A 16525-nucleotide genomic window follows, 5' to 3' on the forward strand; every position below is an offset into this window, starting at 1 on the left:
TGGTTTGGATCAAGAAGGTCATTCTGAGAGAGATAGCAGGAGAGTTGGCTATAGACGGCACGCTCAAGAGTTTTGGAGAGAAAAGAAAGAAGGGATACTGGTCTGTAGTTGTTGACATCGGAGGGATCGAGTGTAGGTTTTTTGAGGAGGGGTGCAACTCTCGCTTTCTTGAAGATGGAAGGGACATAGCCAGCAGACAAGGATGAGTTGATGAGCGAGGTGAGGTAAGGGAGAAGGTCTCCGGAAATGGTCTGGAGAAGAGAGGAGGGGATAGGGTCAAGCGGGCAGGTTGTTGGGCGGCCAGCCGTCACAAGTCGCACTGTTGCATGTGTTGCTTTTTTGATTTCTAAGACCAAACATCCTCTTTCTAGACAAAGATAAAAGTAGTCCTACCTAAGGGAGGAGGGGTGAGAGGGGAGACAGTTGAAGGGATGGGCGGGAATAGCTGGATCTAGGACCCACAGTCACTTTTGTGGCTGCGCTTAAACAACGGTAAAAACAGACGGCGGGTTCTGGTACATCAGTCAGAGACGGGCTGTGGCCCAGGCAGACAGAGGGGCGTTGAGCTGGAGGAGAATGGCTGGGGAGGAAATAGGAGACAGTTTAGTAATGAACCCAAGCAGTTAATGGGAGAACCATTTCCACAGCCCACCTCCACAGTCCAAACATATACCATCGGCTGCCATTTGTTCTTTGTATTCTCAATCTGTATTTAGCTTTGCGTCTTTTTCTTTCTTTCAGTACACCTACAGCTACCAGAGATATCTCTCTGTTTTACAGCGTGATTTGTCTGGGCCATTCACTTTTTTGTGTTCAGACAATATAGCAATTAGGCACCGTTGACAGTTCTCTGCTTTGGCACTCTTCACTAACTTACTGTGGGGTTAAGTGGGATGTGTTTAAGTGTACTTAAACAGAGGGTCAACACTGGCCTCTCAGGTTGACAGCTTTGACAAAAACCCACAATAATTGGTACAACCGAACCTTGAGGGCATGGTAGCTGTAAAGGACACTGGATACAATGGCGAGCACTATTCTAAGACACAGCTGAAAAGGCAAAGGTTGAACCCAGCGCTCTATCTCAGCTTTATAGGGGCATTAGGGTCAACTCCTTTACAGGGGCTGTATGGCCTGTATCGGGTTTCCTGTTGCCTTTAGCCTCTCCTGTCAGCTGTCCTGATGGGCCCAAATAAAAAGGCCACCACAACAACTGCGTGGATAAACTCTCCCACATACAGATATGTATTTGTGTAAGGGGATACCCTCCACTTTACGTCTGACCCCAATAAATTGCAGCTGTGACCTCGGACCTCCTCTGTCTGTGTCAAGACCTGAGGTTCCATCCTCATTCGCTATAGGATATTGGGAATCTATCAGGAAAAAAAGAGAGAAAGGTTTCTTTCAGAATGCCATTTTTTTTTTTTTTACTCATAGCACAATTGACCATTATAGATGGCTGATAGCTTTTCTTTGTTTCATAGAACAACGAACAGGACTTGGCATAGCACAATGGCAACTGAATACCATGATCAATGCAGTTATGGTTTGTGTATGTTTCTCTTAGTTGCCTAGAGAGCACTGACCTGAATGGAGGAAACAGCCTTGACGATAAGTCATTATATTATTCTATACACCGTAATGTCCAACAACTTCATTGTTGCTTGGGGATAAAGCTGACAAAACACTGAGATGTGACCAGATCCATTTCACAATGACCACAAAATGTTGATGGAGGGGGCTACTCATTTTACTATTGGGCCAGTTGTTACAAAGACATAATGAAAGATGGAAATGTATTGTGCAGGACAGAACTTGCTGGTGACAGTCTGACTTGTCTGGGAGGCTTAGTCTGTAAAAGTGTCTCCATGTAGCTATAGTAGACATAAAACAGCTGTCTGATTCAGAGAATGATAGCAAGTCAGGGTCTGGAAGAGGCATAATCTCCGCATGCCAAGTCCTGGCCTGTCTCTAGAGGGTTTCTGATGAAGCATTCATTATGAACTCTTTACTTACCAGGTAGGCTACACTGTGTCTTACTGATGAAAATACGCCTAGGAATTTAACTGAAATAGTGAGAGAACTGCTGAAATACATATATTTACATTTTACATTTTAGTCATTTAGCAGACGCTCTTATCCAGTAAGTGAGTGCATAATTTTTTTTTTCATACTGGTCCCCCATGTGAAACGAAACCACAACCCTGGGGTTGCAAACGCCATGCTCTATCAAATGAGCGACACAGGACTATATTACGTATAACAAGAGACATTCCCTCTCTACACCTATGCAGACTCCTCTTTCTCTCTCACACACACACAGAAGAGCCTACCCAACTGATGTTATCAACACACACTACATACTTTTCACTTAGAGTATGTAGTGCCATCTAGTGGTTTCTTCTTTACCTCACCCCACCTGACAAGAGGTAAGCTATTGGAGACCAAATTAATAATTCAGAAATAATTAGAAATGCCCTCTGTCAACCTGGACTCAAGGGTAGACCTAACATAGTAAAGGTAAATCAGGCACACTCCAATTAGTATGATATGTTACGTTTCGTATGGTATGTATTAATTTGTGGATGTCCATCATCCATTTTGTATGATACGTTATGAATTACAATTCGTACAATATGTTACGAATTTGCAAAACGTATGATACTGTCACACCCTGGCTCTGGGACTCTATATGTTGAGCCAGGGTGTGTTCATTCTATGTGGTTTATTTCTATGTTGGGGGTTCTGGTTTGTTGTTTTCTATGTTTGCCTTAGTGACTCCCAATCAGAGGCAACGAGTGTCAGCTGTTGGCTGGTTGTCTCTGATTGGGAGCCATATTTAACTGTCTGTTTTTCACTTTGTGTTTGTGGGTTTTTGTTCCGTGTTCGGTCATTGTCACCGTGGACGTTACGAGTCGTTTGTTGTTTTGGTCGTGCTTTAATTTAATAAAGTAAACATGTTCATTCATCACGCTGCGCATTGGTCTCTCCCTGACGATCGTGACAGAAAAACCCACCAAAACTGGACCAAGCAACGTGTCCAGGAGCCATCGCCAGGGGAATCGCTTGCAGATCTCCGTGGCAACCTCGACTGGGTCCAGCCTTGTAAAGAGCAGAGTGGATGGACTTGGGAACAGTGGAGGAAGAGTCTCGACTGGGTCAAGCCTAATGAAGAGCAGAATGGCTGGAATTGGGGGCAGAAGAGCGAGAGTTGGGCGAGAACGATAGAGGCCTGGCCCACGGGGAGGAGAGACCCCCAGAAAATTTTTAGGGGGGGGCTCACGACGTCGGGGCAGCAGGAGGCCGCGATAGAGCGGTCCAGCGGGTTGGCAGAGGAGGCCGCCAGGTTACGGGGGCCACTGGTCGAAGAGGGGATGGAAGGTGGAGAGGCACGGCGAGAGGTACTGGGGTGTGTTACCAGTCCGGTCTGGCCCGTTCCAGATCCCGGTGTAGGGCCAGTGGTGTGTGTCCCCAGTACGGTCCGGTCTGTTCCTGCTCCCCGCACCAAGTCAGTGGTGCGCTTCGTCAGCCCGGCTCGGCCCGTTCCTGCTCCCCGCACCAAGTCAGTGGTGCGCTTCGTCAGCCCGGCTCGGCCCGTTCCTGCTCCCCGCACCAAGTCAGTGGTGCGCTTCGTCAGCCCAGTCCGGCCTGTCCCTACTCCACGCACCAAGCCTATGGTGTGCGTCGTCAGCCTGGTAAGGCCCGTTCCTCCTCCACGCACCAAGCCAGTGGTGTGCTTCGTCAGTCCGGTGAGGCCCGTTCCGGCTCCACGCACCAAGCCAGGGGTGCGCATCGTCAGCCCGGTCCGGCCCGTTGCTGCTCCACGCACCAAGCCAGGGGTGCGCATCGTCAGCCCGGCCCGTTGCTGCTCCACGCACCAAGCCAGGGGTGCGAGTCATCAGTCCGGTGAGGCCCGTTCCGGCTCCACGCACCAAGCCAGGGGTGTGTATCGTCAGCCCGGTCCGGCCCGTTGCTGCTCCACGCACCAAGCCAGGGGTGCGCATCGACAGCCAGGTCCGGTCCTTTCCTGCCTCACGCACCAAGCCTGGGGTGCGCGTCGTCAGTCCGGCACAACCCGTGCCTGGGTCATCGGTGCCAAATCAGGTACCGCTTTATTGCTCCACAACGGAGCTGAAGCTAGCCGCTCCTGCTACGTCCAGGTCAGCTCCAGCCAGCGGGGCCAGACCGGACCAGGGGCGCTATGGGGGGTTTATTGGAGGGTGGTGGGCAAGCCCGGAGCCAGAACCGCCGCCGAGGAGGAGTGCCCACCCAGCCCTCCCCTATTTTTCTCTGGTTGAGGCGCGGTCGCAGTCCGCGCCTTTAGGGGGGGGTACTGTCACACCCTGGCTCTGGGACTCTATATGTTGAGCCAGGGTGTGTTCATTCTATGTGGTTTATTTCTATGTTGGGGGTTCTGGTTTGTTGTTTTCTATGTTTGCCTTAGTGACTCCCAATCAGAGGCAACGAGTGTCAGCTGTTGGCTGGTTGTCTCTGATTGGGAGCCATATTTAACTGTTTTTCACTTTGTGTTTGTGGGTTTTTGTTCCGTGTTCGGTCATTGTCACCGTGGACGTTACGAGTCGTTTGTTGTTTTGGTCGTGCTTTAATTTAATAAAGTAAACATGTTCATTCATCACGCTGCGCATTGGTCTCTCCCTGACGATCGTGACAGATACACTATGTGGACACCCCTTCAAATAAGTGGATTTGTCTATTTCAGCCACACACGTTGCTGACAGGTGTATATAATCGAGCACACCGCCATACAATCTCCATAGACAAACATTGGCAGTAGAATGGCCTTACTGAAGAGCTCAGTGACTTTCAACGTGGCACCATCATAGGATGCCACCTGCTAGAGCTGCCCCGGTCAACTGTAATGCTGTTATAGTGAAGTGGAAACGTCTAGGAGCAACAACGGCTCATCCACAAAGTGGTAGGCCACACAAGCTCACAGAATGGGACTGCCGAGTGCTAAAGCACGTAGCGCGTAAAAATCGTCTGTCACTATCGAGTTCCAAACTGCCTCTGGAAGCAACATCAGAACAAGAACTGTTCGTGGCCGAGCAGCCGCACACAAGCTTAAGATCACCATGCGCAATGCCAAGCGTCGGCTGGCAAGCGTCGGCTGGAGTGGTGTAATGCTCGCCGCCATTGGACTCTGAAGCAGTGGAAATGCGTTCTCTGGAGTGTTTAATCATGCTTCACCATCTGGCAGTCTGACGGATGAATCTGGGTTTGGCGGATGCCAGGAGAACTCTACCTGCCCGAATGCATAGTGCCAACTGTAAAGGTTGGTGGAGGAGGAATAATGATCCGGGGCTGTTTTTCATGGTTCGGCTTGGCCCCTTAGTTCCAGTGAAGGGAAATCTTAATGCTACAGCATACAATGACATTCTAGACGATTCTGTGCTTCCAACTTTGTGGCAACAGTTTGGGAAAGGCCCTTTCCTGTTTCAGCATGACAATGCCCCCGTGCACAAAGCGAGGTCTATACAGAAATGGTTTGTCAAGATCGGTGTGGAAGAACTTGACTGGCCTGTACAGAGCCCTGACCTCAACCCCATCGAACACCTTTGGGATGAATTGGAATGCCAACTGCGAGCCAGGCCTAATCGCCCAACATCAGTGCCCAACCTCACTAATGTTCTTGTGGCTGAATGGAAGCAAGTCCCCGCAACAATGTCCAACATCTAGTGGAAAGCCTTCCCAGAAGAGTGGAGGCTGTTATAGCAGCAAAGGGGGGACCAACTCCATATTAATGCCCATGATTTTGGAATGAGATGTTTGACGAGCAGGTGTCAACATACACTACATGATGTTACAAATTCCAATTTGTAGTGGCTAACGTTAGCTAGGTGGCTAACGCTAACGTTAACTAGGTGGCTAAGTTTAGCTAGGCTAGGGGTTAGGGTTAAGGTTAGGGGAAGGGTTAGCTAACATGCTAAGTAGTTTCAAAGTAGCTAAAAATCAGTAAGTAATTAGCTAAAATGCTAAAGTTGTCCATGATGAGATTCAAATACGCAACCTTTGGGTTCCTAGATGTTGGTGTTATACGCCCACCCATCCAACCCGACTAAGTAACCTTCTGTTTTATGTAACCATACCAAATGTAACATATCATACTAATTTGGGTGTCCTGGATTTACATTTACTATGTTACGTCTAATCTATGAGACCAAGCTACCTCTGTCTACACATCCTGACTGTGTAAATTACCATATTATTTTATATTCTGTTACTCATAGCAATTCAGTGATTAAACACATTTGTGAACAGACAAACACTTTTGATTTAATCAAATATTCTAAGAAGCTACACTAAAGTTCACACATTCGAAAACTACCCTTCAGGATAGAAAGTCTACCAAGCGTAGACCGCATTATTTCATATGCCTCAAAATTGCTTAGTCAGTCTTTACTAATCTGACGGGTCCTTAAGTTTGAGGGTTGATATTGGCATTCAGAGGGCACATTGTTCCTTGGTTGCTAGGAAGTTCATGTTTCTCTTCAACAGAGTCTCCTGCTGTGCTCAGCATTTTGCATATTCTTTATGGAAAGTCTCCAGACCCTGGTCACTTAGCAACCACTTTTATTGTATTGAACACTTTCTCCCTGTGTTGTCCCTTACATAACATCAAACAGTGCAACCTGAACTTGAAACTTGCAGTGATTTCTGAACATGTGTCTTCTGTAACAGATTGGTGTCTTTGAAATTCCAGGTAAGAGTAAAATGATTTATCCCTGGTCAACGCCGCTTGATGTTTTTAAAAGAGGTTGAAGAAAAATGTGTGTAATGTTAGACACTTGAGAGTTTTCTACTTCCTTATTGTTGAGAAGTTCAATAGCCCTTCATTTTTTTTCTTTGCACCTGAACAGGTTATCGTTCATTCAATTTCAGGACTGAGATATCACAATGACCTCTAACAGTTATTTGGATCCTTCAACATCAGTTTATTTTAATAAAAAGACAGTATTTTCTGCCAACCTGAACTTGGCCACCATAAGAAGCAAAGGCTTTATCCGTCCTCATTCTCCACATCAGGTTGATCCATGGAACTTGAAGCCACCAGATTTCTCTCCTAAACTCTACACATCTCTGAGTGTCCCTCGAAGGAAGAACACAAAAAATACACACCAACATTTACTGTCACTTGCCTCCAGTGAGACAGCCTTCAGAGTGGACAGAGTTACCCCAAACATTCTACTTACCGAGATTGACCAGAATAAGAAAGCCTTGCCAAAGTTCAGTACATCATACAGACCTCCTGGCTCTTTAGAATCCAAGCTGATGTTCGTTAAAACAGGGAAATACCCTCCTGTGACCTACAAGAACCCTAAACCACATAACTTTAGACCGGTATGGTGCTGGAACATAACACCTTCCTTAACATGTTCATTGTGATTTCTATTAATGGTACAAAATACTGGTACTAAATTCTTGCCGTGTATGATTCTAACACAAGATGGCAACAAATATATTGAAAAATATTTTGCTCTGAAATATTTCAATTCAGCTTGCTGATGACATGCCAAATATAGTTACTGCAGCTGAAAGGGATCCTGGTCACTTGAACTTCAAATCTCAGCACCTGAGTATAAGTAAGTCAGCTTTCCTGGATATTGGTGTGTAGACACTGCTCTATTAGTGTAATTAGACAATTTCCTAAGCATCATCCATTTATCATTTGAAAGCTATGTCCATGGCCTTTTATCAAAACTATGACTACATTACACTGATGTTGCACAGAAAACTCAGCAATATCCTGCCGACTGTGACACTGGTTTTCATTCTACTCCAGTTAGGGGCACCAGATCGGACACAGACATTTACTCAAGGGAACCTTTGGGGAAGATGGACACCTATAAGCCAACAGAGCCCAGATGGGAGGCCAGGCTCACACTCCCTAAATTGCCATGGCCCTCAAAATCTGCCTCCTACACTGTGAGTGGGCTGGTTTATACCCAGCCTGGCTATAGGCCCCACACCATTTTAATTCAATGCTTTCATGTCTGCTTCAGGCCATTTCAGTAGCGTGAGTGTTGAATTGGTCAGTTACCATGTTATTATGCTGTTAAACCCAAAAGTGCTAAAACAAAACGATTTCCCCGCCCGCCACTGTTTTGGTAAAAAGCTTAGGGTTGGGGCTGGAGAAATGTAACCACTCTTAAATTCATAGACAGAGATATGGATATCAAGGACTGACCATCCATGATATCAAAATTATTGTTTTAACTATATGTTTTAAAGCTATACAGTGTAGGGTCATCTTTAAGCCATTCAAAAGCCTAGAGCATAAGGCAAACCCATAATAAATATAGTATATTCTGCGTCAAGTTTCTACTGATATACATTTTCTGAAATATTTTCTTCTTCTCAGAGACACAGGCACAGACGCGGAGTGTACAGTGCTTTCATGGACAGAGTAGAGGAGAAGATCTCCAGCTCTTGGAAAACTGGCTGACACTTTGATCTCCTAGGTCGTCTATGGAGTCCACAGCTGTGCAGTGATAAGTGCATTGGCTCCCCTAAAATGTCCAGTATGTTAAACCAAACAATATGTTCTAATCTGGGTGTGTGAAAGGCATGGCTGAAATATTTGCATTCACAGAAAGGAATCTTGCAGGCTATAGCCTAATGAAAATACTTCAAGGTATCATGAAAATACAATAATTGTAGGCTAGACTATAGAGTTCATTGCAAAACAATTGCCCTTGCCATGACTCTTTTTGAAAGATATGTCCGTTTTTAAAAATCTAGGCCTAATAGGAATCTATTCTCTCAGACAATAGGCAACAAAGATAATCCCAGTAACTGGAAAATGTAAACAATGTGTGTTATTACAATGCCATTGAAACTCATTTCTAAAATGTAGGCCTATATGCTATTAAAGTGGACAATTGGAAAGCAGCTAATCTCGGTTAATCCAGAACTAAAGTCTTGAGTAATTGGTCAGAGGCTCAATTAAATTATGGGTCCATACGTGAGGGAGGGAGAAGGGAACAAAGAGCTCCACCCTCTCTCTTTGCAAATTAGGGGCAAGTCTATAGGGCAAATGATCCTTCCCCTTTCCGAAATTCTAAAGCACCGGAACTAATGCTGCTCTTTATCTCACACATCCCGTTGTATCATGACAGATCTATGGTACTATTTATGTTTATGTAGTCTGTCCACGAGAGATTAGAGAGCAGCCAAACTAATTTCGGAACCCAGAACCAAATTATTGCAAATGTTTGTTCATGTTACTAGCGATTACATTTACATTTTAGTCATTTAGCAGACGCTCTTATCCAGAGCGACTTACAGTTAGTGAATACATATTTTTTTATACTGGCCCCGCGTGGGAATCGAACCCACAACCCTGGCGTTGCAAACGCCATGCTCTATCAACTGAGCTACATCCCTGCCGGCCATTCCCTCCCCTACCCTGGACGACGCTGGGCCAATTGTGCGCCGCCCATGAGTCTCCCGGTCGCGGCCGGCTGCGACAGAGCCTGGATTACAAGCACATCCCTATTGCTAAACATGCCCCACATTTGTAGGATATATACAAATTCACATTTGAGAAAAAAGTTATGTATATTTAGAAGTTGTAGCCTACACATTGTATTCCTGACCTGGGGGGTATACTACAAATCAGGATCAATTATTTCGCCAGCTAACTTTTATAAGCAACAATAAATAAATTGGTTTTATGGTTCATTAAAAAAGCTAAACTTAGATATGTATTTTCGTTTGTTAAATCAATTAGACCATGACCATGTCAAGTTTATCTTTCTACAAAATACAAAAAATATCCGAATATTTAGACAAGTTAGCTGGCTAACTCCATAATCGTGTTTTGTAGTATACCCACAGATTTCTAAACCTTGTTATAAACTGGGTGGTTCGAACCCTGAACGCCGATTGGCTGAAAGCGATGGTATATATTTTTCCTGTTGTAATTACGTTGGTAACCAGTTTATAAAAGCAATAAGGCACCTTGGTGGTTTGTGGTATATGGTCAATATACCACGGCTAACGGCTGAATCCAGGCACTCGGCAGGTAGCCTAGCGGTTAAGAGAGTCAGGCCAAATATTGAAAGGTCGCTGGTTTAAATCCCCAAACTCACTGGGTAACAAAAATGAACGGTCAATGTGCCCTTGAGCTAGGCACTTAACCCTAATTGCTCCTGTAAGTTGCTCTGGACAAGAGTCTCTAGTAAAATGTAAAAATGTAAGATGTTGCGTCATGCTTAAGAACATCCCTTAGCTGTGGTACATTGGCCATATATCCCTCTGCACCAGAGACTATGGATATACTGACAAGATACAAGTCTCTCTGCCCTAACAAAACCTTTGTCGGCAGGCGGGCTGTCTAGCTCCCGCCTATCCTTTCTTTGGATTGGTGGATACATCTCATTATTGTAATCCTTTTTTAATATTCGATTAGGGTTGTTGACGTCAACTGCCTGTATTCAATGGAGAGAGATGCAATGTTACTAGCCTCATGCCATGAGTATGCATAGCCATCTCCAATATAAAATGTTTTTTTTTCTCAAAGTTGCCGGGATGTCACGTGTCCTACTTATATCAGTACACTCGTAACAATTTACGAAACTTCTAATCGATCAAATTAGAAGCAAATAAGCCATTCATTTTTTTGTTGACTAAATTCGACACTCTCATTGACCTCCATATAAAAACTCCTTGCTTGGTGGGCGAAACAACGCCACCTGCTGTAGGGATACAGATTTTCCGCCGAGTTGGGCCTCTTTCTCTTCCTCTGTCTGTTTGTAAAAAAACTGGTTTGACCAGGATGGCGCGCATTGGTCATGTCCACATTTTACCCACAGGTACTTGTGCTGAATAATTACAATGTTATTTGTTGATGGGTGTTTGCCTAATATCTTTCTTTGTTGAATATGTATGTGATATTATGTCCTGATGTGTTGAAATGTATTATGTATTGGCTAGTGGTATTGAAACTAGTGAAGTATTGATTAGGCTATTTATTTTAATTGAGGAAATACCTGTTTATGTGCATTTTGGATTATCCCAGTGTTAAGGGTTGGGTTATTTTTTTTACCTTATTAGCCTCTGGTGGCTCGTTTTCGGGAGAGTTCAGATAAACTCAGCTGTGTGAGGAACTGTAGGCACTTTGCCTAGTTTGAAGGCACTCTGCCTAAAAGGAAGCTAACCTTCTGCACCTGTAAATAAATACCACAATTTTGGGCATTTTGCACCTGATTCCGTCTGACTACTCCTTCACAACTCCTTGACAAGACGGCCAGTGCAATCCAAGATCACTGGGACGTCCCTAACCTAACCCATACCTTAACCATTTTAAATGTAAACTTCAATGGGGGGCTATTTATAAAAACATAGGCTAGCGTATTTATTAAAAGTACTATAAAATATATCATATATAATTAACATTATTTCAATAGATACCACAGGATTAGAATTTATACAATTAATCTTGTGATTAATTGTATAAACCTCTCTTTCGTAACGTCTGAGATCCCCAGAGATTGGAAAGCTGCCACGGTCATCCCCCTCTTCAAAGGGGGTGACACTCTAGATCCAAACTGTTACAGACCTATATCCATCCTGCCCTGCTTTTCGAAAGTTTTTGAAAGCCAAGTTAACAAACAGATCACCGACCATTTCGAATCCTTAGAAAGAATACATTAATGATTAAACATAATAAGTTTGTGCTGTACTGATATAGATTGTTTAACATAACAAGCTGTGATTAATGTGAGGAACCGTTAGGGGGTAGGCTGAGACAGACTTGTGACTCACACACACACACACACTGCCTCTTTGTTAAACTGCTCAAGGACATGTGTACTGCTACAATGAAGAAGAACAAACTATGTCTGAGGTTGCTGACTCGAGACAAGTTGTAAAGATAACAACTAATGCCCGGCAACAGTGAAGCGCCAAGGGGCTGGGACCAGCTTGAGCGCCAACGATAGGTTGGGTAAGTTTAAACCACACCCAGCCTCTATTCTGACAGGCCCAGCAGGGAGCGGGAACTATCTCTGTCAGAGTATTTAAAGAAGAACATATAACAATAGCTCAGTTCTCTGTCTGCCCTGCGTGGTGTTTCAGTGGGCCCGTATATACGAACATCATATTTACCATTCAAGTGTTTGCATTAATTAAAATACTAGTCTATTTTAGAAGACGTGTATTGACTTCTTTTTGTTCCTATACCAGATTTGAATTGACGCAATTTGACAATAGCCTTGGTTTCTCAAATGACTGCCTCGCCTGGTTCACCAACTACTTCTCAGATAGAGTTCAATGTGTCAAATCGGAGGGCCTGTTGTCTGGACCTATGGCAGTCTCTATGGGGGTGCCACAGGGTTCAATTCTTGGGCCGACTCTTTTCTCCGTGTATATTAATGATGTCGCTCTTGCTGCTGGTGACTCTCAGATCCACCTCTACGCAGACGACACCATTTTGTATACATCTGGCCCTTCATTGGACACTGTGTTAACAAACCTCCAAACGAGCTTCAATGCCATACAACACTCCTTCAGTAGCTTCCAACTGCTCTTAAACACTAGTAAAACTAAATGCATGCTCTTCAATCGAACGCTGCTGGCACCCGCCCACCCGACTAGAATCACTACTCTCGACGGGTCTGACCTAGAGTATGTGGACAACTACAAATACCTAGGTGTCTGGTTAGACTGTAAACTCTCCTTCCAGACTCACATTAAGAATCTCCAATCCAAAGTTAAATCCAGAATCGGCTTCCTATTTCGCAACAAAGTCTCCTTCACTCATGCTGCCAAACATGCCCTAGTAAAACTGACTATCCTACCGATCCTTGACTTCGGCGATGTCATTTACAAAATAGCCTCCAACACTCTACTCAGCAAATTGGATGTAGTCTATCACAGTGCCATCCGTTTTGTCTCCAAAGCCCCATACACTACCCACCACTGTGACCTGTACGCTCTTGTTGGCTGGTCCTCATTACATGTTCGTCGTCAAACCCACTGGCTCCAGGCCATCTATAAATCACTGCTAGGCAAACCTTATTTTAGCTCATTGGTCACCATAGCAACACCCACCCGTAGTATGCGCTCCAGCAGGTATATCTCACTGGTCATCCCCAAAGCCAACACCTCCTTTGGCCGCCATTCCTTCCAGTTCTCTGCTGCCAATGACTGGAACGAAATGCAAAAATCTCTGAAGCTGGAGACTCTTATCTCCCTCACTAACTTTAAGCATCAGTTGTCAGAACACCTTACCGATCACTGCACCTGTACACAGCCCATCTGAAATTAGCCCACCCAACTACCTCATCCCTATATTGTTATTTATTTTGCTAATTTGCACCCCAGTATCTCTATTTGCACATAATCTCTTGCACATCTATCATTCCAGTGTTAATACTAATTGTAATTATTTTGCACTATAGCCTATTTATTGCCTTACCTCCATAACTTGCTACATTAGCACACACTGTATATATATTTTCTGTTGTATTTTTTGACTTTATGTTTTGTTTTACCCCATATGTAACTCTGTGTTGTTTTTATCGCACTGCTTCGCTTTATCTTGGCCAGGTCGCAGTTGTAAATGAGAACTTGTTCTCAACTGGCTTACCTGGTTAAATAAAGGTGAAATAAATACATAAATAAAATAAAATAATTATCATTATAAAATCAGTATGCGTGGGATATATTTTGTACCATTGACCAATCAGTTTGAAAGTAAACAAGATAAGGATGCATCATGGGGCGGCGCTGTTTAGCGTGTGGGCAAACCAAAACCAAGCCACATGCGACACACGAACACTGCAACAAAAAAGAAAAGCGGTAAGTTAGACATTTTTTATAGTTCAATAAGTTGTTCATTTTAATACATTCGTATCACAAACTATTTTGTGACTTTTCTTTTACTTTTAGTTTTCTTTTACTACGACTTTTTACGAATATAGCCTACAGAATGCTTGGCTTGGCTTGCTATGCTATGTTAATAACCATTCGTAATGATTATGGTTAGACTTTGACCTACTACCAGATACGTTTTTATTATAGGCATGGTTCATGTTGCATATTTACATCTATTGGCTGGAATAATGACGTTACAGCAACAGGTGATGGGCGTGTTTTGAATGGGTACATTATTGATGGGGCTTCCAGTTAAACCAATCGGTTGCTCGAACGTGAGCATAGTTTTACACAAATTGCACTGCAGTATTATTCTATGGGAATGAAACCGTCTAGTAAAAATAATAGAACGCTGCTGATCGCGCCCAGTCATCAGAAGCCCTGGATTGTGAATATTGGATAACATGTTACTGGACCTCGTGAACACAGATCCGCATATTCAGAGTGGATAGATGTAAGTGATGCCCTGCAAGAAAATGTCTGGCTGGACGGAACGGTTGTAGCCTATGATAAAGATTCATGCCGCAATTTGAGAGCCTGGTATCACGTCAAGTGACGTTGCTGGCTGTCAGCATCTGTATGCCTGTCGACTTAATTTTAATTTGCGCGCCTATCCTTGGCAATAGGCTTGTGCATTGCTGCCGCCTAAAATTCAAGTGTGTAGCGTACTTTGACAAAGTCCGGTATTTCTGCATGGTATTTTCATTTGAGCCTATATAATTGAGGGTGTCTAATGAATGTCATGCATTTGGCAGTACTTAGCTCATATGCTGCCCTCAATAAGTGAATAACACCTGGATAACTGATTTGATCACCTATATATATGCTATAGGTATTCTGTGTCGATTTAAGTTTATGTGGTAGACTTATATTTGTGTCCTATCTTTGCTTGGCTAAAGTAATATTTGTTTTGTTTTTAGGTCACTGCTGCAATCCATTTGGAATATAATCAGTGCCAATCATCGTTGTTGGAGAAGTGGACCAACCCTTTTATTCCACCTGTTCTTCCCCACATGAGAAAAGATGGGGAATGGATTATCTGAACCACAGACTTTCCTCTCGAGAATCTCTTTCTTTCAGTCGTTCCATATCGCCATTTTGGGACTGGACTCTGCAGGTAAAACGACTGTCCTGTACAGGTTGCAGTTCAATGAGTTTGTCAACACAGTGCCTACCAAAGGCTTCAACGCAGAAAAGGTCAATGTGTCTTTGGGTGGCCACAGGACGGTGACCTTCCACTTCTGGGACGTAGGTGGTCAAGAGAAGTTGCGTCCATTGTGGAAGTCATACACACGCTGTACCGACGGCATCGTATTCGTGGTGGACTCTGTAGATGCCGAACGCATGGAGGAGGCTAAAACGGAGCTCCATAAGATCGCCAAGACCGGAGACAACCAGGGAGTGCCACTGCTGGTGGTGGCTAACAAGCAAGACTTGAGGCACTCTCTGAGCCTGGCTGAGATTGAAAAGGCGCTAGCTCTGAAGGAACTGAGCCCTGGCACGCCCTGGCACCTGCAGCCCACCTGTGCCATCATAGGAGACGGACTGAAAGATGGCATGGAGAGACTCCATGACATGATCCTTAAACGGAGAAAGATGCTCCGCCAACAGAAGAAAAAGAGATGATCAAGCAGTGAACTGAATCTCTTGTTTTAAATGAAGGACACAAGGAGATGTTCTCGCACCTGGGTGGATATAGGAGTTCTCCCACAGGCTTGGCACACTGAGTTTTATCAGTCAATGTTAAACTGTAGGTATATCGTGTCTCAGACAGCAAAATGTCTTACTTCATCTTAAGTATTTCTTGCATTTTAGTGGTTGAGAAAGCACTATGAAGGTAAAGGATTTGGGGTTTATGATTAAAGAATGGTTTTGATCCTTGGTATTAGACCATTAGTAATGGATATTTCAAAATCGAATACCAAAAATGACATGAGTTTGATGAAGAACAGAAAGAATATGTCACCTTTCTCTACAAAGGTTAGTGGAAGGACAACAAACACGGTCTTCCTCAAAGGGAACTTTTGAACCTTGTAAGCTACTTTTAAATGTTTTCTTCCTTCTCAAAAGGAAGGTACAGTCTTGCGCTTTTTGTCTGTCTAGTGTCTGTCTGTTTGTTAATGCACTTTAGATGACCTTTTTTGATGATGGAGTTTACAGCCTTGATGTTTCCCAATAGAGCTTATTACACATAAAGTTTAGTTGCATCAAAAGAAGCCAACTGTAATATGCTACTGTACTGGGTCCCTATTGGCCACATGGACAATAGATGGGATATGTTTTTCATGTTTTCATCTTTAATAAAGCCTCTTTACAGCACTGCTTTTGTTTTGTATGAAGGATATATTGCTATTTTGATTATTTGTCATAATATTTTTTGAGAAGTTCCGCAGATCTGATAAGCCTGATGAGATGTTTAAAATGTATGTCCTCTGATTCTCATATTTGAAAGACACTGAAGTAAATCAAAATGAATCTTGGTTGCTCATGCTCACACTTTGTACTGATGGATAATGAATCTCCCTTATTTCTCTTTCTGAAAGTAAACAAGACGCATATGATTGAGGTGATGGTGGTTGAGTGTTTACTTGCAGTGTGATTATAGGGCCTGGAGTCCTTTTATGTTTTC

At 43.8% G+C, this 16525-nt stretch overlaps 1 protein-coding gene across 2 annotated transcripts; it reads left to right on the forward strand.

Annotated features, from left to right (window-relative positions):
* Positions 1-13760: 13760 nt before the first annotated feature.
* LOC311139849 (ADP-ribosylation factor-like protein 4A) lies at positions 13761-16215 on the forward strand. Of its 2 annotated transcripts, none has more exons than XM_084174826.1 (2): positions 13761-13821; positions 14817-16215. In XM_084174826.1, exon 2 carries the CDS (start codon positions 14920-14922, stop codon positions 15520-15522), a length of 603 nt encoding a protein of 200 aa, XP_084030952.1. In that variant the 5' UTR covers positions 13761-13821; positions 14817-14919; the 3' UTR covers positions 15523-16215. The 2 variants fall into 2 exon arrangements, with proteins under 2 accessions (XP_084030952.1, XP_084030953.1); XM_084174827.1 differs by lacking the exon at positions 13761-13821 and adding an exon at positions 14204-14350.
* Positions 16216-16525: the final 310 nt, after the last annotated feature.

Source organism: Coregonus lavaretus, assembly GCF_964263955.1.
Source record: "Coregonus lavaretus genome assembly, chromosome: 13".
Lineage (NCBI taxonomy): Eukaryota > Metazoa > Chordata > Actinopteri > Salmoniformes > Salmonidae > Coregonus > Coregonus lavaretus.